We start from the raw sequence: 23,805 nt of genomic DNA on the forward strand, positions 1-23,805 counted from the left end.
TTGACAAGGACAAAATATATTAATGTAACAAGAACAAGGAATTTAAAAGATATAAGTTATGATATAAATTTTATTTAATATATATATTTTAATTTTTTTTAGATAAATAAAAAAATTGAAATTCCTTCTATTAGTTACACTTCTCATGTTTAAAATCCCAAGTAAATGTTTTATATAGCAAGAAAGGCTCAGCAATGGCTGATTTATTAAGAGGAGAAGCTCCAACTAGTGGAATCAAACAATCCAACGCGCCGAATTTCTCCAAACGCCCGCGCTCTCCAACTTTCCCCCTCCTCTCCCTTTCCTCATATTCTGATTCCCAACTCTCGATGGCGCTTCTTCCACCTTCTCTTTCAAATTCCTCCTTCTAATCTCCACGATTTTCCGCAGCATCTAGGGTTTTCTCTGCTCCTAATTCTTCATGAAGCGCGATTTCACGGAAATCTCCGACGACGAGTGGGACAACCACTCCTTCAAGCTCTCCCGAGCCCTCAAAAAGTCCCAAGGAGCACCTCCGCCCATCGAGTCCTTCTCTTACCGGCCGGAGGATCCCCAGGTTTCGCCGGAGGATGTTTCCGATGGGAGCAGCGATGATTGCGTCGAAATCAAGGAGGACTTGGAGGATGATGACGCGGAGGTTCTGGCGGCGCCGGTGAGTAGAGGTCGGAGGTTTGTGGTGGATGAGGATAGTGATGAGGATTTTGCAGAGGTGGTGGAGGTGAAGTCGGGGACGGAGGAGGAGGCGGAGGAGGAGGTTGAGGATGATGATGTTGTCGGTAAGGCTTTGCAGAAGTGCGCGAAGATATCGGCGGAGCTCAGGCGAGAGCTTTACGGTTCTTCGGTGACTGCCTGTGACCGCTACGCGGAAGTGGAGTCTTCTTCCGTGAGGATTGTGACTCAGGTGCTTTTTCTCTTTTTATCTTCTGTTTGATTTCCAGATTTTGGTAAAAATGGTATTTTTTTTTTTCGTTTTTTTGTTTTCCTGCACTTTGTCAGTGACCAAAAGCAGGCTTGCCTCAGTTTTGGTGTGATAAGTTTGCTTTGTTTTAGTTCATAATAATTGTTTTAGGCTTAGTTGAGTGAAGTGAATGAAAAAATTTGAGATTCAAGATCTTATTTTTCTTTCTTATGTTCTCTCAGCAAACAAATGGGTGGAATTTTTACTTATTTTATTATGGGTATAGGCTTTATTGGCTTTGTATCATGTTGATACAGGATGATATTGATGTGGCTTGTGGGGCAGAGGATTCTGATTTTCAGCCTGTTCTCAAACCATACCAACTCGTTGGAGTCAACTTTCTTCTCCTGTTGTATAGGAAGGGTATAGGAGGAGGTATTTCTTCTAATTTTGTTGTCATCAGCCGTATTTCTAAATGGCTTACTACAAGTTTTTCTATGCCTAATACATGTGTGTGTTTATGCTGTCAAAATAAATATATTTTAGCTGGTTCAATTGGTTCAAGAAGTAAAATCTAATCTTCTTTGGGAAATACATGAGTTATTTAAGTAATGTTTTCTTCCTCTTGAACCAGTGTGGGTTATATTGTTAATTGGCACCAGTAAGAAAAGATTCTGAAACCTGGACAGTTATTCATTTGGTTCTATCTTCATGCCTTTCCTTGATGTTGGAATAGTATAATGCCAAACTGTTCTGTAAACTTATATCATGAGCTTGTTGGGGAATGGGGCTGAGAACTTGTACAGTTGTGCCTAAATGAGTCTTGTCTCTGTTTCACTAATGAAAGTGTTTTTTGTCTAATGGCAACATGACATAACTCAACTTTATAAAGCCCTAAAGAGTGAGTTCTACAGTTTGCTGGGCAGTCCTCTGGCTAATGGGAGTGCTTGTATTTAGTTTATGTTCTTCTTATCTTGTTTCATTAGGCTTCAATTGGGATAAATAAATTAGAATTAAAAGCTATAATATGATGGTGCCATGGGCACTTCTTCCTATCAATGGTTATTCAGATACATATTGATATGTTCCATATGTCAACTTGTTGCAACAGCTCTTTGGAGATGTAGGGTGCATTGAACCTTATCTTTCTCCATTTTTATTTTATTTTATTTTATTATTAATATTATTTTTTTTTTATAGTGGGATTGGTTACAAAAGGTGCTAAACTTTTGATCATAATTTTGATAGGTATGCTAGATTAAAATATTATTTTCAACATTATTGGATGCCCTCATTGCCTTCATCTACGTTTTTTTTTCTTTTTTTCCCCCCTATAAATTTACCCTATCTTGTAGTTCCCTCAAATTAACAAAAAAAACTACCAAAAAAGAAATCCTTCATTTCTGTTTCTCTAGGATTTCTTTTAAATGTGTTTATTGGCATTTTCTTTATTCTTGTTTTGGAATATGGAGTGCAAGCTTGCCAAATCTTTGCTTAGATTTTCTCTTCCATGTGGTGGCAATGGTTTTACTCAACTGCTTGACAGTGGTGTCCTCCAGCTTTCTCAGTTATTCTCCTCCACCAACCATAATATTTAAAGTGTGATCCTATTACATATTTGGAGATGGGCAAGGAAAGCTAAGAGCGGCAGGAAGAAGTTATTTTCTTTGCTTCATGTGAATGTATACAGCCTTATATTGGACATGAGAATTTTCAGAAAATGGATATGCTCACCTTTTTTGGGAAACTAAAATGGAATGAGTTGATGGTGTTGTGGTAAAAAGATATTTGCAATCCATCTTAAGTGGATTGGGCTGCTTTTGGAGCTAGAGGGAACAGTGGGAGAAATCTTATTAATGTAGGATCAGGTGAGGGACTATAAAGGAAGGTGATTGCATTGGGTGCCTTTGGGGAGTAGTTGAACATGTTGGGAGGTAGCTGGATCTCCTCTTGGACTTTTGTGTTTGGTAGGGGCCTTTCATGTGGTTAGATATCTGTGCAAGAGGAGGTGGTGGGGGTAAATGTTGATTTCCCAATTAGGACAGGCTTCCCAGACTTCTTAGAAATGAGTTTATGGATACTCCATGTGTAGATGGTTTATTCATTTTGTCCAATAGTCATGATGTGATGAATTTTTTATTTATTTTATTTTTTTATTTTTTCAGGATTGAGTATGTTTTTCTCCTGGCCCCTTGAGGGAAAAAACTTCTAAAAGGTCCGTATAATGCCTTTTGTTGGGATTTTCTGTTGTTCTCGGCTGGGGCTTATCTTATGCTTGGGATCTGAGCTGAAAGTTATCTTTTCCTGGAAAGCTGATTGCTAATGCCTGGTTCAAGGAAGGTTTTAGGTGAGTGGAGGTTAGGAATGGTGGTGTTGAAATCTCTATAAAAGTTTTCCATCAAAAAGCAGGTCTGCATATTTTGACTTCAGTAGAAGGGAAGGAAATAATCTCAGGATTGGGTTCTGTGGGATAGTGGAAGTAGAGACTTTTTGGCGGCAAAAATCTTTTGTTTCTCAATTGAGAACTGTTTTTAAGAATTGTTCTTAAAAGCTGTTTTTGAAAACTATTTTCAAAATGTTGCCAAATATGCCCCTAGATTCTTCCATTGGCTATTTTTTTTTAAAATTAATTTCCATTGGCTATTGAATTCCCATGAGAGAAATAAGTGCAGGAAGAGGAAAGACGATGTTCAACAATGTCTTATTGGAGGAAAGGTATGGTGTTGGGGTGGAGGGTTATTTTGTTAATGTCCTTAAACAAGAGGGTTCAAATGTCTATGGTAGATGAGATTCTTTATTTATTTATTTAGTTATTATTTATTTAACTTATTCTTTTAGTTCTAGATGCATAGGAGTGAGTGGTTGGGGTTTTGAGTATCTTGAATGGTGAAAAAGTGCTTGTTTTTTAATGGGTTGACCGTAGTGATTTATTTATTTTTATATTATTATTATTATTTAAATTTTAGGGTTGTTAAGAAGGACTTATAAAACTTTTGGGTGAATTCTTTGATGACTTAGTTATGAAAAATGTTTGAATGTTGCCTTAGTTACTTTATTTAGTTTACCAATGTGCACCCATAAGCTGTTGCAAAAGATCCCAGCCAATAGGTTAAGGAATTGTGAATGATGTAGTTCCTTATATGCAAAATGCATTGTTACTATTATTATTATTTTTGAAATAGAAAATCACCGATATTTCTCATTGCTGATAATGTGTTGTGTTTGACCTCTCTAAAGGTGGTTGGTTGGAGAGAGAGGGGGGGCTGCAAATTAGGCATGGAGAAGGCAGATGGTCATGGCATCGTGTTAGTTGGAATTCCTGAAATGTGCTTGTGGAGGAGAGTGGAATTTGGAAATAAAATGGAAAAGGTAAATTTAGGCTTGCCTGTCTTTGGTACTATTCTCTATATTTGGTTAGTGGATCCTGCTTTGGGAGGGTTAGGCAAAGTGATTCACTTGACCATCTTGTTTATTTTGGATGTGATGACCTTTAGCATGCTTTTACGTTAAGTTGTGGAAGGAATCTTTTGAGAAGTGTGGTTGTCAAATCAAAAGTAGGGAAGGGAATCATTTAGGTGATGCTCGCTTTTAACAAGCTTTTCAAGTGAAGTTGTGGAAGGAGATCTTTATTCTCATCTTTATATTCCTATTCACAAATGTCTTTCGTGGGGCTAATGTTTAATCAATCTAATCATTTGAGGGAATCCTCTTGTGCTTTTAGCCGGGCATGGACTTTGCGATTAATTTGAGTAAAAGTGAGTGGAATCTGGTTGGGGAAGTCGAAGAGGTTGATTTGTAAGCAGCCACTGTTGGGGGAAGGTGGAGGGCCTTCTAGTGATTTACTTTGGGATGCCTTTAGGATTAATGTTAAACCAAGGTGGTTTAGGACATGGACATCAAAAGGATAAGAAAGGAGTTTGGAGGGTTAAAGAGGCTTTCTTTCTGGAGGATTTTATTATGGGATCTTGAACCGAAGAACTCTTACTAGCCTCTCAAAGTTCTTTGTCTCTTTTCAACACCAGGTTTTTAATACATCTCTATTCTAGATATTAGAAAAGAAAGGATCACCATCGTGGGTAAGCAGTTGGAGAACCTTTATATGATGTCCCATGGGTTAGTGTAGTTAGGAGTTCAATTATTACTTTGTTGATTGCGAGACAGTTTTCCTTCCTAAGGTGTTCATGGTCTTGGGATGAAACCATTATCCATAATTAATCAAGCCTCTTGGAAAGTGCCTTGGAGCTTTACTTTGGAGAGGATGACCATTGGATACACATGATAGTTTGGAATGGGTGGCCATGGTTATTGGGGGTTTGAAATGCATTGTTCAAAGTATTGATTCCTTGTAATAAGACATGGGGAATAGTGGTATGGATTTAAAACATCTCGCCCGTAGTTGTTTGAGCTATTTCAACATGTGTAATAGTTCACATCCCAAAAATGAATAATGGTTTAAGTTACATTCTAATTTTGAATATCAATCATTTAACCCACAAATTAAATCAAATAAGAATAATGTCGAAAACATCAGAAAGCATGGGTGTACAAATACTAGCCAGTATTTACTTGACTCAAGTTCATTCATGCAATTACAATTTGCAACTTAATACTTGGGTAGTAAACATTCATTCTTGTAAATCTTGTTGGAATGGGTCAAGGTGTCATAGGGGGGAATATTCCTTGTCCATGTTGGACTTTGTGGATTGATTAGGCTCTAAGTACGGCATGGTTGTTGTTTTTTTGTTCCTTTTATTTTTGGTCTTTTGGCTTCCTTGTATATGTTGTGTAAAATTTCCTGTGTTTGTGGTTGTTGCTAATACAATCTTAATTTACCTATTAGGAAAAAAAACCAATGCAATTTTCTTTCCTAAAAGAATTGATCATATCCATCCTACACAAAAAGCTAATCTAACATGTGACTACATACCTTCACCTGACTAAATTCGCTGGTGCTTCAAGGTCTAGCCATTTTATCCAAAATAATTAACAATGGAAGCTCCATTCGTATCAGATCTCCTGTAATGTGGCAATGATGGTCACTGATTATAGCATCACCATCACTGATGCCATTGGCCTCCCCAGGTGCCTAGGTGAGTAAACCCTAGTACTATTCTGGCCTCCATAGACATAGGCCCTATAGTCATGGCTTCAATGCTGGCCCACTAATATCCTTTTTGTTTTTTTTTTTCTTGGATAAGTATGTAATATATATGGAGTTATAGAGAAGGCGTACTTAACCACACAAGTAGTATACAAAGAGCTCTCAACAAAATGAAGCAACAAAAAAGGAAAAAAAAAAAAAATAGGAGATACAATCCTATCTCTAACATACCCCAAGCCCAATCAATCAACAAAATCTACCATAGACATAGGTGCCTCAATCTATACAATGCCTCATGCAATCCAAAGAATTGTCTCTGAACATTCCACATGATTGAAAGCCCTTCAATTTCACTCTCTTTGGACATTCTGAAGTAAACATAAAGGGGCAATCATCCACGCTCTCCTCCATCTCTTCCCAACATAAGACCCTTTCCAGCTAAGCAACATTTGTGTAGTTGAAGAGTGGACAACCCAAGCTAAATATGGAAAAGACCAGCTGCCACAATATGCTTGCTAAGATGCAATGTAAAAGAATATGATCAATGGGTTCTTCTTCTTGTTTACACATGGAACATCTATTTGCTAAAGACACACCTCTTTTTTTCAACTGGTCAAAATTCAAAATCTTGCCCCACATCCCATGCAAAAAGTTGTGGATGTTGGTCCAGCTCTAGGGCCCTAGGTTCATAACCATGATGCCAAAGGGAATTCTGATCCCTCTTGGAAAGTCAACCAATGTAGTCAAACTCCTATAGTTTTCCTCTATCCAGCCTTGCCAGGCATAGTTGTTAAAGGTGCACCTAAGCTTAAGGTGCAGCAATCCCTAGCTCTGTTGTTAAAGGCACTTCTCAGTTTTAGTGCATTGCCTATCAAAGTGCATGCCTTGTTGGAGGAGCGTGTCTTGTCTTTATATATATATATATATATATAGCATTTTTATGTTGGAATTTCTCATTGTATATTCAAATTTGTAATTGTATTAATATTTTGTTGGATGCTTCTTTTAAATGCTTGGACTCTTGATTTTTTGATTGCATGGATTAGAATTTTGGATCATATTTGTTGATATACAAGTGTTTGATAAATATTTATGGATTATATTTGGTGATATACAAGAGCATATTGTGTGTCCAACTTTACAGTTTTTTATAAAATTGATATACACCTGTGATTGCAAGTTAGTTGGTTCAGGTGTGCACCCTGGGTTGTGCCTTACACCTGGACCCCTAGAGGCCTTTGTGCCTAGGTGCGCCTTATGCCTTTCGGAATTATGAAGCCTGGTTGGAATAATATGATTAATGTTTTGCATCATGTAGTTGTCATCTCCCTGCCCATATGATACCTTTAGATGCATGCACCTTCTCCACCTAAAAAATCACTAGATGACCCAGCCATCTCTGATACACTAGAACTAGATGCATCACCATGGCCTACTGTGCTACTGCTGTTTTCATCCTTGTCATCAACAGCATCGCCACCACTGTTCCCATCAGTGTCATCATCATTGGTAGAACTGGAGAATATATGCTGGTAGTGCCCACAGTATGGAGTGGCATTTTCTTAACCCTGAACATTTGCTGCTTTGTTTAACTAGATATCTTTATCATCAAGCAGTCTTGCTCCTCTCTTTACCTCTTTGTCAAACTTATTATCATCCTTAAACATGGTTTAGATAAGTTGGACAATAATGCTTAGCATTGTATCCCTTATTCACTAGTTTTTGTTTTTATTATTTTAATTTTTAAAATTTTAATTTTTATATCAGTTATCCATGTTTCAGTAGCTTTTGAACCCAAAATCATATATCATAGTGCACAAACCAACTCCATGATTGAGCCACCAGTCCGTGTAAAGTAGAGCAATTTAATAGAATCATCTACTTTGTCCATTGTAAATTCTGCTGTGTACAATGTTTAATTTCACAAACCAACTCCATGATTGAGCCACCAGTCCGTGTAAAGTAGAGCAATTTAATAGAATCATCTACTTTGTCCATTGTAAATTCTGCTGTGTACAATGTTTAATTTCATAATGCATTATCAGGAAGATCAGGTCTGTTAACTTGCTTGTTAACCCTTCCCAATTCACCTCTTATAGCCATGATTGAGCCACCAGTCCGTGTACAAAGTAGAGCAATTTAATAGAATCATCTACTTTGTCCATTGTAAATTCTGCTGTGTACAATGTTTAATTTCATAATGCATTATCATGAAGATCGGGTCTGTTAACTTGCTTGTTAACCCTTCCCAATTCACCTCTTATATCCATGAATATATATTTAACAAGCCAGTCTGGTCAAACATCACATTTATCATATAAATTATTTTTTTGATAGGTAATACTTATTTCCCCTAGCTGTCACAAGGAATCGGACCTGGAACCTTCCCCATCAGGCCATCCTCACCACAATCCTTTGCCACCTAGCCAGGCCCCAAAGGCAAGTGTACCATATAAATTGTGAAATCATGCTTAATCATTGATATGACGATGATGTAATTTAGTATACGTGCCAACTTTTTTCATTTAGTTATTAACACAAATTCTGTTGCTCACAATTTGTATTACATAATACATCATCAGGAGTATCAGTTTTCTTAACTTGTTCGGGGTAGCCTTTTAATTACTCAGTAAATGGTTCAGTCTGGTTAAAGATTGAATAAACCATATAAACTATAAAATCACACTTAATCATTTATATTGCTATGACATGCTTCATTCGTTTCCCTTCCTTGTTTGTCCAATCTGGCTGCAATCGGCAAATGAGTTTTTCCCACCCTTGCCTTATCACAGGATGCTCAGAGAAATTATGACTAGTAGTGGAAGGTCTGGTTCAGAAAATATGCTGCCACATTATCTGTCATCACAAATTAAAAACCTGAATGATAAAAAACAAGTGTCATTTGACTAAATAAACCCAACTTCTACCTGCTGTGTTAATGTGACAGTCAAGTTGTGATTCCTATTCTATCCTGTGTCCATCGTATCCCTGAACTTTTTGTAGGCCTTAACCAAATGCCTTTACTGCAAACCTTCCCCAGTGCATTGTGTTGTAGATGACAACTAGATATGCTTCCTATCATGATCATTTGTCTTCCACACTCTTACAAGAGGTTCTGTTACATGTTTCACTTTCCTGATTCTGTGCCCAAGGTGCGGAATAAGGATAAATAAACTCTTTCATCTTGGCAGCTAGAGCCCTCATTGATTTATCCCAATCTGAGATACATGGACTCTTTAATTTGACCCAAGTTACTTCTGTTAAGACATGGATATGGGTGAGATCCTTGTTGGATATGTCTGTTTTACTTAGGATTTGGCTGTTAATTGCTTCTATTTTATTTTTATTTTTATTTTTATATTTTTTTCTACAACTACTAAAGAAGGAGAGAAATTTGTTGCAAAATGACCTTTTATGAGGATATTTAGGAATCTTTTACAGGGCTTTCTTTCTGACCCCCTGAGTTGTATAATGTGATTTTAGTCCAGTATTTTTTTGTCACAACCTTTTGTCTTGTCAATGCATCAGAGTGGTTCACTTTTACTTATTATCTTTTGCTCAGATCTTGTATTTTTGGAAGGATTTCTTGTTGTCCTTTGTACCTGTTACTTCATTTCAATGAACTTCTTTGCTTCTGATCCAAATAAGGGGGAAAAAAGGAGGTGAGGTTTGTAGGGAACAGGGGTGAGAAAAACTGACAGCTAAATATTGCTTTATTTTTTGAAAGCAGTTAATTGAAATTTAATTTGCTCAAGCATTACAATTTATACAACTTATATCTTAATAAAAATTTGAAATTTCAAAACAATGTTGTCACAAATAATATGAATCAACTTCTTGTTGCATCTCCTCCAACACTTCTCAATTAAGCTAGATTAATCGCTAATTGTACAAAATTATTGATTTTCTATCTGTGTCCAAGTACCTGTTCCTGCTATTTAGATCCTTGTCAGCCGCTTCTTTGCATCCTACAATTTGGGAATTCAAAGGATTGGGCGCCCATCTAGCTGCATCCAACACCCACATCTGTACCCATGAAACATTGATCTTAAGTATAAACCATGTCCTCAAATCAACAAATTAAAATATCTTAGGTTTTTGTTAGGTGTAGATATTCAGATTAGGTTCTTAGGAGCAATGAACTCAGAGGCAAAGCTGTTGATGCTTGGTCTCAGCAAGTTCCGGTCCTCTGTATTTGTTTTCATGAGTTTTCAAACTTAACACTGTTGCATACCAAATTTGATTTTTTTCCTCCATCAATCAATTAATTGTATAACAGGTTTTGCTTTCCTCCACAAGGGAATTGGTATTTTGATAAGGCATTTAGTATTTCTGTCCATAATTAATAGATTTGTGGAAGGTTGTATAGTCACTGTAGACAATGATGGACTTAAGCATGTGAGATGTTCATTCATCTTGCCTGATATACACCTAGATAGGCCACCTAATTCTCATTCTCTCTCTCTCTGTGGGTGTTCTATTTTTGCCCTAGAATCTTATTATTTCATGAGAAGCACTTCTTAAGATGTTAATTGAATGTTCATATGTGTATCGAGTGTATCGACTAGACACTATCATGAAGGGTAACTGACTATTCACCTTTGTACTCCATGCAGCCATCTTGGCAGATGAGATGGGTCTCGGTAAAACCATTCAGGTAATTTGGTCTTCATGATCTTGGCTTTATGAATTACAAGTTTGATTAATAAGATTATAATATATTTCTTTTGTGACAGGCTATAACATATTTAACCTTGTTGAAACACATGGACAATGACCCTGGTCCCCATTTGGTTGTATGTCCTGCTTCTGTTCTCGAAAACTGGGAAAGAGAGCTTAAAAAGTGGTGCCCATCATTCACTGTGATCCAATATCATGGGGCTAGGCGAACACATTATTCAAAAGAGTTGAACTCTTTGTCAAAAGCTGGATTACCCCCTCCATTTAATGTACTTCTTGTGTGTTACTCGCTTTTTGAACGACACAGGTTTGATTTATTGTCTTTCTGACTACTGTTCATGTATTTATTGTTCCAGATGTGTTAGTTCTCACTGTTGTTGCTTTCTACAGTCAACAGCAGAAAGATGACCGTAAACTTCTAAAACGTTGGCAATGGAGCTGCGTGCTCATGGATGAGGCCCATGCTTTGAAGGATAAGAACAGCTATAGGTGGAAAAACCTGATGTCCGTTGCACGAAATGCAAACCAGCGTCTGATGTTGACGGGGACACCACTCCAAAATGATTTGCATGTATACCTATTGATAGCCTTCCTTTCAATTAATGGCATGTTGGTTATAGCTACTAGCGTTTGATGAAATAATGATTGCTTTGCAGACCCCCTTTACTGAGTGCCCCCCTCTAGCTTTTGAAAATATTTTGTAATAAAAAAGAGCTATAGTGAGTAGGTGGAATGTGATATTCTGGTGGCTTTAATACAGTGATGCAAATTTTCTTTTCATTTTGAAGTTTCTTATCATCATGTACTGCTGTGCTTTAGGCATATGCCTCATGTTGCTGTGAATCATGCTCTATCAAATTTGTACCATATTCCATTGTTAAAGATCATTCTTTATTTCCGAAAGGAAGGATACTCATTCATGTATGCTGTGAAAAAAAGTGCTTTCCCATCATTCATATGTGCGAGAGCAATATTGGCTTACTGATGTTCCATGACTTCATTATACCTATGGCTTTTCCATTGCTTAAATTCTATTAGTCATTCTCAGGACATCATAATAAACTTCTATAAAGACTTTGAATGCTCTATTCATGCTTCATTTCATTTTGAGCTTGTGGTTAGGCTGCAGTCCACAAGAAATTGTTAGATCTGGAAGGTAAATTATTGGAAATGAACCAGACGGCTTAGTTGGGTGATTAGGATAGTTGTGATGTTGTAGCTTATAATTTTGGAGATTTGGATTTGTGATTTGTTAATAGCTTCTGATAAGAATTTATCACCAGGACTTTTGATTGACTTGTGAGAAGAATTTTATTGTTATTAAAGCTACTGCTCTTTTCTCCACTACTGCTGTCCTAAATGCTATATGAGAGGCAATGCCTCTATTTTTTGCCCATTGAAAAGGTTCTATTATCCATTGTCAGGAGAAGGCACTGAACTAATACCAAACAATGGTTTATTTATGTTCTGTTTGTACTTTTAGTGTGTGCTTGAGTAGCAACTAGTCATTTGTAAGGTATCTAGATTAAAAAGGTAAAACATTATTGAAAAATGTGCTTCTGATTATTTATCTGATTATGCTAGTTATTGTTTTGTAGATTATGAATTTGAAGATTTTGACTCTTTACTGTTACACCTACTGATAAGAGATTTTTGTTAAGAATTTCAATTGACTTGTGGCTAAAATTCATTGTATAGTGAATGGTACATTTCTTTCTCTTCTTGTGGCTGGAAATAGGGCTGATGTGTTTTCTGAAGTTATCTTGGTTCACTAATGGGGTGGCATTTAGATCATTTGACTAATATATATGAGGCATCTACATTTGAAGTTAGTATACTGGACATATTTTACATTGTTCAGAATTTGCAGTGTCTTTGTTTTTAGCTAAATGGGTCTTCATAATGTCTTTTCAGGAGCTTTGGTCATTATTGGAGTTTATGATGCCTGATCTTTTTACAACTGGAGATGTGGACTTGAAGAAGCTATTAAATGCAGAAGATAGAGATTTGATTGCTCGTATGAAGTCCATTCTTGGACCATTTATTTTGAGGCGTTTAAAGTCTGATGTAATGCAGCAACTTGTCCCAAAGATACAGCGGGTATGTTAGATGCTTGCTTACCTGTTCTGGCAACTTGAGTGCTGATGTCCGTCAAAACACCATTTCACTTAGGATCCTGATTTCAGTTGTCATTTCCATTTCATTTGTTCTTTTTACTTCGTAGAAGTACTAAGAAAGGCTGCTGCAGGTTGAGTATGTGTACATGGAAAAGAACCAGGAGGATGCTTATAAAGAAGCCATTGAGGAGTACCGTGCAGCTTCACGGGCTCGAATTGCAAAAATTTCTGATGTCAACTGCAACAGTGTTGTTGGAGTTCTTCCTCGGCGTCAGATTTCAAATTATTTTGTTCAGTTCCGAAAGGTGCTGATGCTTCTTTCTTATCTATTTTCCCTCCTAAATTCTATTTATTAAGATATGATTATAGCTTTTGACATTTATCTTGATCTGATTTTATAGTGTTTTATGCTTATCTTGATCTGTTTCTTATCTTTTTCACTGTTATAGATTGCAAATCATCCTTTACTGGTGAGGCGTATTTACAATGATGAGGATATTGTTCGTTTTGCAAAAAAGTTATATCCGATGGGTGTGTTTGGTTTTGAATGTAACTTGGACAGAGTAATTGAAGAGCTTAAGAGTTACAATGACTTCTCTATTCACCGGGTAGTTGTTCTTGACAGTTTCTCTTTTAGTCTATTATCTTGACTTATTTTGACATGTTGACCTTTTGTTCTGATTACACTGAATTGAATTGGCCTATTGTATTCATCAGATGATTCTTCTTGACTGTGCAACTTGACAAATTAACATTGTATTTCAAAGTGTGATTGAAGTACTATCGGAAATGATTGAGCCTGAACTTCACAATCCTTATCCTTCTTTTGGTAGTTATTGTTGATAATTAGAATCGTGTGCTGTTGTTCTAAGCAAGTCCTATCTAGCACAAATGTGGATATATGACATGGTACACCAGCTTGACTACTCCTTAAAAATGTAGGTCACACCAATGGGACTTGGTGAGACAGGTCAACATATATGTACATGCAAAATTAAGTTATATATGATCAACGCATATTCTGATTACGTTCTAAGATTTTTGGAGTAACAATTGAACAATATGATATTACTGCTATTACTACTTTCAGAATGTGCCAACCATACTTGACTCCTGTCCAGCTATGCTGGGGAGTCTCATGTCTAGCATGACAAGAATCGCCTTCAGAAATATCTGCTTAGCATAGATTAAAACAACTTCGATTTTCTATTTTTGTTGTATTATGTGTTAAGTGTTAGAACTTCAAGTTATATTGTTCATGAATGAGTTATCACATACGAGTTGTTTTGGAAACTAATTAACAGCATCTAATAGTAGTAGCCAACTTACCTACTATGCATGTTTGTAACAATGTCAGGCAATTCTAATGCATATAAAAAGTTGCCCTGTGTTAATTTTGAAATTGATGCATTAACTGTATGTGTAACAGTCACTATAGTAGCTTCTGTATCTATGGCTGGGGTCTGACACCAGGGTCCTTCTTGGTTTACACATCTGTCAAAATCTCATCTGCTCCCATTAATAACCTATGAAATACATGAAGCAACCTGTCTCTCTCATATGCTGTCTGGGTGATCATCTAGCTGGTTAAGAGCCTTGAGAAAAGCAGGAAGGGGATGCTAAACCTTTTGATCTCCATTTAGGTTTGAAAACATGTAGTTGCTTCACCCAAGCTTAAGGATAGTTTTAGCTCATGGTGGTAAGAGTATTGGGGCAAAGGGTGAGAAGGTTAGACTCATGAAGCGACTACAATTTGTCAAATCAAAGTTGAAAGAGTGGAATAAGGATGCATTCAGAGACATGGAGGAGGAAAAAGATTATTCTCAAAGATATGGTCAATTAGAGGCTTAAGACAAGATCCTCTTTATCCTTTCCTTTTCACTATTGCAGCAGATGTTTTAAGTGGAATGTTGGTGAGAGCAAATGATAATGGTATTTAAGAATGTAGAAGAAAGATGAAAGGAATAAAAGGTATAAAATTCTTTTCCTTAATTTTTTTGCTTGTATAAAGACTCACGTATATATATAAGAAATCCTAGCACCTAAATTGGGAACTTTCCTAACTTAGTTACAATAAATCCCTTTGATCACAAGATTGCTTAATTCTCTTTACAAAATGACGACTTTCCTAATTTCATTCTTCCACACTCCCTCTTAAGTGGTGAATAGATGTGTTTCATTCCCAGCTTGGATACACTTGCTTGAAACTTTATACTACTTAAACCTTTTGTGAGGATATTTGCAAGTTGGTGGTTAATGAATACATAAGGAGTACAGGTCAATCCACTATCTAGTTTCTCCTTGATAAAATGTATGTTTATTTCTATACGTTTCGTTCGACTGTGGCGTATTGGATTATATGCAATACTGATTGCAGATTTATTGTCACAGTAAAGTCTCATTGGCTTATCTCATTTAATCTTCAAATCTTTCGAAATGATCTTCAACCATAGTAGTTTACAAATTCCTAGGGTCATTGCATGAAATTTTGCTCCTGTACTAGACCTTGCTACCAAACTATGTTTCTTACTTCTCCATGTCACTAGATTCCCACAAAAAAAGGTTCAATACCCAGTAGTTGATCTTCTATCAACCACATATCCAACATAATCTACGTCTGTGTATGCTTCAAGTACTAGTCTTGAGCTTCGTTTAAATAAGACGTTCTTTCTTGAAGACCCCTTAAGGTACTGTGGCACTCAGTTAGCAACTTGTAGATGAACCTCTTTTAAACTATGCATGAACGGGCTAATCACACGCATAGGCTCACAACATATGCTTTATTCGGTCATGTGTGAGAGAGATAAATGAGTCTTCCTACTATATGTTAATACATCTCCGTATCTACCGCGGTATCTTCCTCAATCTCTCTAAGCTTCTGATTAAGATCTATTAGTGTGCTTGTTAGTTTACATGCCAACTCCCTTATTTCCTTGAGAAGGTTCCTTGCACATTTTTGCTAAGAAATAGAAATTTCCCCACTTAGAATGTGCAACTTCAATTCCTAGGAAGTATTTCAACCTTCTTAACTCTTTAATCTCAAATTCTTTGATTAAACATTGTCTCAAAGTTTAGTCTCTCTAGTTCATCATTTTCCATCATGATAATGTCATCTACATATACCAAAAGAGTTGTAACTCCCCTAAAATCTAAATGCTTGATGAACAACTTATGATCTCCTTAACTTTCTCTATATCTCATGTTTTCAGTACTTTTGCAAACCTTCCAAACTACACCCTTGGAGATTGTTTCAACTAGTATAGAGCTTTCTTTAGTTTACACACCTTTTTAGTGGTTGAGTCACTGCCAAATCCAGGAGGAACTTCCATATAAATGTCTTCTTCCAAATCTCCATTTAGAAATACATTTTTAAGATTGAATTGTTGTAGATCCTAGTTATAATTTACTGCTAATGATAACAAAATTCTGATTGTGTTCATCTTAACAACCGAAACTCAACAAGGATCTCAGTTCTGAGAATGGGAGAGAGTGCGAGAGAGTCTAAGAGCGAGAGAGATCGCCAGCGATGGGAGTGCGCGTCGCGCGGAAAATAGGAGGAAGAGGAAGACGAGTAAGTTCAGGGTGGAATCCAAGACATTTGAGTTGGAAATGGTGGAAAGGGGAGGAAAAACCCTAATCATAACGGAAAGTAAGAATGGGGTATCGTCTTGGGTGCGATTGGGGCTGGACAGCGTTGGGCTTTTCATGGAAGGTCATTGCAGTGCATTGAGGATGAGAAGATAGGAAGTTGGGAAAAGGGATGGAAGGAGAAGGGGCGAAGCTTTTCTCTCGTGCGTGCTTATAACAGGGCGGGTTGCTTTTTGCGGCTAGGGGTCGTCGATGTGGAGTTGAAGAGATACAGTATTTGTATCCCGAAGGGCAAAGGGGTCAAAGGGGGTTGGACGGCGATGGTGGAGGCTATCCGACAGATGGATATCTCTGTTGGCATAAAGGTTCAACAAGAAGAAGAGAGGGCAGTGGGAAGGCCGCGGTCGGAAATGGTGAAGGGAAGGTCATTTGTGGACACGGTGAAGGGTTGGGGGAATATGGAGACCAATATTCTTAGAGTGGAGGTGGATCGGGAGGAGCTAAACAGAAACATCAGTAGGCTGGAGCATTGTTTGATTGGAAATTGGAAACCTAGCAAAACAAAAGAGGAAGACCTGGAAAATCTGGGTTGGGAAATGGCAAAGGCATGGGGATTGAAAGGCAAAATGGGGATTGCGAGTATGGGAAGAGGACGTGTTCTACTGGAATTCGAGTTCGCGGAAGAAGCAAGAAGGGTTCACCTCTCTGGTCATAAGGCGGTGGGAGGAGTCCAAGTGGAGTTAGAGCGATGGAATCCAAGATCGGGGTGTATGGAAGAAGGAGAGGTAAGAAGGGAAGTGTGGGTGAGAATAGTGGGGCTACCAATTTCGCTATGGGTTCCGTTGGTGTTGAGAAGGGTGGGAGACGCTTGCGGCGGGTTTCTAGATGTCGACCCAAAGACGGAGAGAATGGAGGATCTGCAGTGGGCGAGGATTCTGATCAAATCGGACGGCGTGAACATCCCTGGTTCGCTGGTGATAGGGGTTGAAGGGTTGTCTTACTCCCTATCTCTATGGTGGGAGATGATTCCGTCATTAAGGCTGAAAGAGGGACGGAAGCGCGACCTGTGGGATCGGTCCAGAGGAGAGGGTAGGGGTGATGAAGCCCCACGCGCCGGGCCGAGAGTGGAGGAGATGGCGTGCGCGGGGTTCGAGGCGCAACATCAGTCAGTGGGTGGGACGGGTCGCCTGACGCAGGATATGGGCTCTGCAGCTTTGGGTTCACAGCTGCATGCGGGCTTGCGGGGGTCCGGTTCGTATGCTGGGCACGTGGGCCCAAGCCGGGAGAAGGATTGGGCTTGTGGGCTCTCTTTAACAACAGGCCGTGAAGATCCAAAGGGGGATCAGAATGGGCCGCACACAATAAAAAGCTTGGGGCGGGCTGCTAACGTTGGGCTGGGCCAACACCAAAAAGGGAAAAACACCATACTCCAGTCTTCTTTAGTGGATGATGGGCCCCTCTTAAAAACCTTCTCTTCTGGGTCCAACGATAACAAAAAAGACGACAATATGGACTGCGAGTTCATTAGATGCAGAGAGGAAGAAACGGAGAGAAAACAACAGACGAACCTAATGTATCAGAGAGCAGAAAGGATGTTAGAGGAAGAAGCAGCGAGGTATGACTTAGATGTAAATATGGGGGGTCTCAGGGCTCAAGGGTCTTCTTCCTCTAACCCTTTTTGTTTTGGTCGGTCTCTGGAAAGGGAGGGTTACGACCATTATGGGGTTCGAAGGGAGGGGGTTTTGCTTGGAAGTGGGTCACAAAGACCAAATGAAGTAGAACTGTTAGGGAGAAGGGATGGCTGCTGGGATTTGATTGAGGTCAACAGTGTTGACCCTCTGGAAAGAAGTTTGGGGTGGAATGCAGATCAGACGGTGTCTCAAGAGGGTAGAAAGGAAGAGCACCTGAACTGGGAGGAGAGCAGCCTGATTAAATTCAGTCATTTCTTAGGGTTTTCTATGGAAGGCCTGGAGAAGGAAATCCTGAGTTTCCTGGGCAAAATCAGAAAAAGGAAGGAAAAGATTGTAGGTAAAGGTCTGTTGGAGTCTTCAAGGTTTGAAAGGGAGCTTAAGAGATTGGAGTGCTCTATTAACTATGAGGGGGATTCTAAGAAGAAAGGCCCTATTCAGGGTAGAGGGAACCAGAATGCAAGTATCCAATGAATGTAAAAATTTTGAGTTGGAATGTGAGGGGTGTGAATGATAACTCCAAGAGGAGAATTATCAAATCAGTTATCAGAAAACAAAAGGTGGATTTATTTTGTATTCAAGAGACGAAGGTGCAAGTGATGTCTGAAACGGTGGCGAGGAGTCTAGGGCCGGGGAGATTTCTTGATTGGAAGGTTTTGAATGCTATGGGGACGGTAGGAGGTGTTTTGATTTGTTGGGACAAACGATCGTTGGAGATGGTGGGGGTGGAAGAGGGCCAATTTTCCATCTCCTGCAGATTCAGGAATGAGGGAGATGGTGCAATCTGGGTCTTCACGGGGGTTTATGGGCCTTTTTCCAGAGAAGATAGGGAATGTTTATGGGAGGAGCTTGGGGCAATCAGAGGGATATGGGGGGAGCCGTGGTGTTTAGGAGGAGATTTCAATACAACACTGTACCAAGCTGAAAGAAGCAGAAATGGGAGGATTACTTCAAATATGAGGAGGTTTGCCCAGATTATAGATGACCTAGGGCTTGTTGATATCCCTTTGCAAGGGGGTTCTTTCACTTGGAGTGGGGGGCTTAATAATCAATCGCGGGCCAGGCTAGATAGATTCCTAGCGACTCCTAGTTGGCTAGACCAATTCAGTAGGGTTCATCAAAGAAGACTGCCTCGCCCAACATCGGATCATTTCCCGATTCTGCTAGAGGGTGGAGGGATAAGGAGAGGCCCGCCCCCTTTCAAATTCGAAAATATGTGGCTCAAAGCCGAGGGTTCAAAGAGCTGATAGAGGGGTGGTGGCAAGGGATAGAGGTTAGAGGCAGGCCGAGCTACAAATTAGCGACTAAGATGAAGGGTTGAAACATAGGTTAAAAATATGGAATAAGGAGGTTTTTTGGAAGATTGGAGAAAAACAAAGCTGAAGCTCTTCAGCAAGTGGAGCGGTGGGATTCAGTGGAAGAAGAGAGAAACCTAACAGAGGAGGGGCTGGGCCACAAAAAGGAAGCTAAGGAGAGTTATGCAAAGTGGGTGTCGATGGAAGAAGTGCATTGGAGACAACTATCAAGGGAAATATGGCTAAGGGAAGGGGATAGGAACACGGGGTTCTTTCACCGCATGGCCAATGCCCGTAGGAGAGTCAATACCATGGTTAAAATTAAGATAAATGGGGTGAGGTTCACAGAGGAACAAGATATGAGGGAAGGTATAGCAAATGCGTATCAGCAGCTACTTTCGGAAAATTCGGGGTGGAAGGCGGACATAGGAGGTCTCTTACTGAAACAGATCAGCCCCTCAGAAGCGATTGGCATTGAGAATCCATTTTCTGAGACTAAAATTCATGCAGTATTAATGGGGATGAATGGGGACAAAGCCCCGGGCCCGGACGGATTCACAGCGGCCTTTTGGCAAAGCTGTTGGGAGGTTGTCAAGGAGGACATCTTGGGTTTTTTCAAGGAGTTCCATGAACAGAACTCATTCATCAAGAGTCTGAATCACACATTTTTGGTGCTGCTGCCGAAGAAAGGGGGGGTGGAGGACCTAGGTGACTATAGGCCAATCAATTTGATTGGGGGTTTATATAAATTATTGGCTTAGGTGCTGGCCAATAGACTCAAAAAAGTCATAGGAAAGGTGATTTCTCCTGATCAGAATGCTTTCATCAAAGGGAGACAAATCCTTGATGGTTCCTTAATCGCAAATGAGGTAACAGATTCTTGGCAAAAAAGGGGAGAGAAAGGTATAATTTGTAAATTGGACATCGAGAAGGCGTATGATAGTATCAATTGGCATTTCTTACTAAAGGTCATGCAAAAGATGGGGTTCGGTCCAAAATGGATAGGATGGATGTGGAGTTGTATCTCCACTGTCAAGTACTCAGTGCTGGTGAACGGGGTTCCAACGGGGTTCTTTCCAAGCACAAAAGGATTAAGGCAAGGGGACCCTCTTTCCCCCTACTTATTTCTCATGGGAATGGAAGTTCTAAGTGTGCTCATCACAAGGGCTGCTGAAGGGGGCTTCATCTAAGGCTGCAGGATATGGAGAGGAAGAGAGCAGGCCGTCAATATTACTCATCTCTTGTTTGCGGATGATACAATTGTTTTTTGCGAGGCAAAGAAAGAGGCGTTATTGCATTTGAGCTGGATCCTCTTTTGGTTTGAAGCAGTCTCAGGTTTGAAGATTAATTTGGACAAAAGTATGGTAATTCCGATAGGGGAGGTGGAAGGGGTCTTTGAAATGGCGGCTGAAATTGGGTGTAGGGTGGGGCAGCTGCCTACTGTTTATTTGGGGCTGCCCCTTGGGGCGCCAAATAGGGCCTCTTACGTATGGGATGGGGTGGAGGAGAGAATGAGGCGAAAGCTTGCTCTTTGGAAACGTCAATATTTATCCAAAGGAGGGAGAATTACTCTTATAAAGAGTACACTGTCCAGCATACCTTTGTATCAAATGTCGGTATTCCGTATGCCTAAGACAGTGACAAGAAGGATTGAAAAGCTTCAAAGAGACTTTTTGTGGGGTGGAGCCAATGGAGGGAACAAGGTTCATTTAGTCCAATGGGAGATGGTGTGTGCGGATAAAGGAAAAGGTGGATTGGGTCTAAGGAAACTAGCTCTCTTGAACAAAGCTCTTCTTGGTAAATGGATTTGGAGATATGCGCGTGCTAAGGAGGAGCTTTGGAAAAAAGTGATTGAGGCCAAGTATGGGCAAGAGAGTTTGGGTGGAGGACAAGGACAGCAAACGGGGTGTATGGAGTTGGAGCTTGGAAGGAGATTTTGAAGGAGTCCACTTGGTGTTGGGAAAATATGGCTTTCAAGGTGGGAAAAGGCAACAGAATAAGGTTTTGGACTGACCGATGGTGCGGTAACATTGTGCTGTCCCAAGGCTTCCCAAATCTCTTCTCCATGGCTGCCCATAGAAACGTCACAGTGGAGGAATGCTGGGACCAGAATGTGGGTCAAGGAGGGTGGAATTTAAGGCTGTTAAGGGACTTTAATGACTGGGAGTTGGCTTGGTGGACAATCTCTTAATTGTGTTGAGGGACTATAGAGTAAACTCGGAAGATGATTCGGTTTGTTGGAAGAAAGGCGAGGACGGACTGTTTAAAGTTAAGAAAGCTTATAACGTGTTGACAAATACCCAAGGAGTGGACTTTCCTCATAGCAATGTTTGGGTGGACAAGGTTCCAACCAAAATTGCTTTCTTTGCTTGGGAAGCTACTTGGGGGAAGGTCCTCACTTTGGATAGGCTCCAGAGAAGAGGGTGGCATTTACCTAATCGTTGTTTTTTGTGTGGGTGCGAAGAGGAAACAATCAATCATATACTTATACATTGTACAGTGGCAAAAGGTTGTGGAACATCATTCTTGCGTTGTGTGGTGTACAGTGGGTCTTTCCAAATTCTGTAAAGGAGGTCCTTAGTAGTTGGAAAGGTTCTTTTGTGGGGAGAAAAAGGAAAAAGTGTGGAAATCAATCCCGTTATTCATTTTCTGGTCTATATGGAAGGAAAGGAATAGGCTAGCCTTTAAGGGGGAGTATTAGATTATCAGAAATTAAAAACTTCGTTTGTATACAATGTATGGGGGTGGGCTAAAGTGTACATGGTTATGGAGTCGAATTCCCTATTAGGTTTCTTGGAGTGGTTAGCCTCCAAATAGGGTTTGGGTCGTGTTGTTTTTTTGTTAAGGGGGTGGTAGTCTCGTATACTTCCTGTATGCCTTGAGGCTTCTTTGCCTTTCTTATATATATTCTGCTTGCTTATCAAAAAAAAAAAAAAAAATCTTAACAACCGGAACAAATGTCTTCATATAGTCCATGACACATGTCTCAGTGTATCTTTTTGCCACCAATCTTGTCTTGTATCTCTCTAAAGTCCCATTTGCTCTATACTTAATAGTATAGACCCACTCACATCATACTGATTTTTTTACTGCAGGCAAATCTATCATCTCTCAAGTTTTATTCTTCTCTAGGGCCTCCATTTTTGCATTCATGACTTGTCTCTAATTTTCATTAGATAAAGTCTCGGATAGATAGGTAGGAATATGAATATTGTTCAAACTTGTGAGAAAACTCTTATTGGATGGAGACAACTTTTTGAATGCCACAACATGGGAAAGTGGATATAAAGGGCTTTTAGTGCATTCCCTTATTCCATTCCCTTCCTAATAGCAATAGGGAGATTTTGGTCTATAGATTTTTCAGCCTAAAGTTTTGACTCAATTTGTGAGGAAGGATGAGAGATTGTTACCTAATTTCTAGAAGTCGGTTCAGATTCTTAGACTTTTATAAGTTTAGGGACTGCAACTTTCTTTCTTGATTACACTTTGCAAGTCATCTGATTCTTAGGAGCATGCTCAAGCGACGATGATTCAGATTCAAAGAAGTAGGGTATGGATACTGGATCAAACAATGGACTAGAGACTTTAGGAGGGTTAATGAGAAAAGGATCAATGAGATAGGAATCCTAACCTTTGTCTTCCTTGATGGAATTCTCCCATTGAAGATAAGGAATGGGAAAATAAGACTCACTCTTATTGAAAGTAACATCTGCTAAGACAAAAATCTTTTTAGATGGTGGATGGTAATACTTATACCCCTTTTGAGTTGAGGAATATCCCACAAAGATACATTTGATTGCTCTTGGGTTCAATTTTCCTTTGTTTGGACTATGAACATGCACAGAAGACACAGACCCAAATATCTTAGGAATGAGATGATTTGTGGTTCTCATATTAGGCTAAAACGATGAAAGTATATTCATGGAACTTTTGAATGACAACTTTTATAATTTATAGTGAATTCACTCTCATCCAAATAACATGAGATTGAGGTAATTTAATTGTTTTTATATGAGAAATTGGGCTTAAGAATCATAACAAAGTTAAAAGTTGAAAAAGGAAAAAAAAAATCACTTTTTCTCTTGAGATAAAATATTAAAAAATTTCTCTTTTTCCATTAAGACCAAATTGTTGTAAAAAAGGTGATAAGTTAAAAAAAAATAATTCTAAAAATATCTTAAGGCCTAAAGCAACTTGCTTTAAGACTCAAGTTAGAAAACCAAACAACTCCTTAGATTATATTTCCTAATAAGGATATGACTTATTTTCTTAATCAAATTTATTAGACAACCAATTTTCCTAAAAGTTTAAGCTTTTAGGATTTGGACTAACAATGTATATCCTACTCTTTAACACCCTTCCTCATGTGCAATCCCTTGTCCATATAGGAAGAGACACGCTTGCCCAAAATAAACAAACCATGGACAACCTCCTTTGT

The 23,805-nt window shown here is 39.0% G+C and overlaps 1 protein-coding gene across 1 annotated transcript in view; it reads left to right on the forward strand.

Annotated features, from left to right (window-relative positions):
• The first annotated feature begins 217 nt into the window (after nucleotides 1-217).
• The window catches only part of LOC117913489 (protein CHROMATIN REMODELING 19), a 28,189-nt gene continuing 4,601 nt past the window's right edge, over nucleotides 218-23,805 (forward strand). The window contains exons 1-8 of the mRNA XM_034828476.1: nucleotides 218-901; nucleotides 1,216-1,333; nucleotides 10,616-10,656; nucleotides 10,736-10,986; nucleotides 11,070-11,250; nucleotides 12,594-12,779; nucleotides 12,928-13,101; nucleotides 13,246-13,404. Of these exons, the coding sequence (XP_034684367.1) occupies nucleotides 422-901; nucleotides 1,216-1,333; nucleotides 10,616-10,656; nucleotides 10,736-10,986; nucleotides 11,070-11,250; nucleotides 12,594-12,779; nucleotides 12,928-13,101; nucleotides 13,246-13,404 (1,590 nt within the window). The 5' untranslated portion in view covers nucleotides 218-421. The remainder of the gene's footprint in view (nucleotides 902-1,215; nucleotides 1,334-10,615; nucleotides 10,657-10,735; nucleotides 10,987-11,069; nucleotides 11,251-12,593; nucleotides 12,780-12,927; nucleotides 13,102-13,245; nucleotides 13,405-23,805) is intronic.

The sequence above is a fragment of the Vitis riparia genome, chromosome 1 (genome assembly GCF_004353265.1).
Source record: "Vitis riparia cultivar Riparia Gloire de Montpellier isolate 1030 chromosome 1, EGFV_Vit.rip_1.0, whole genome shotgun sequence".
Classification (NCBI taxonomy): Eukaryota; Viridiplantae; Streptophyta; class Magnoliopsida; order Vitales; family Vitaceae; genus Vitis; species Vitis riparia.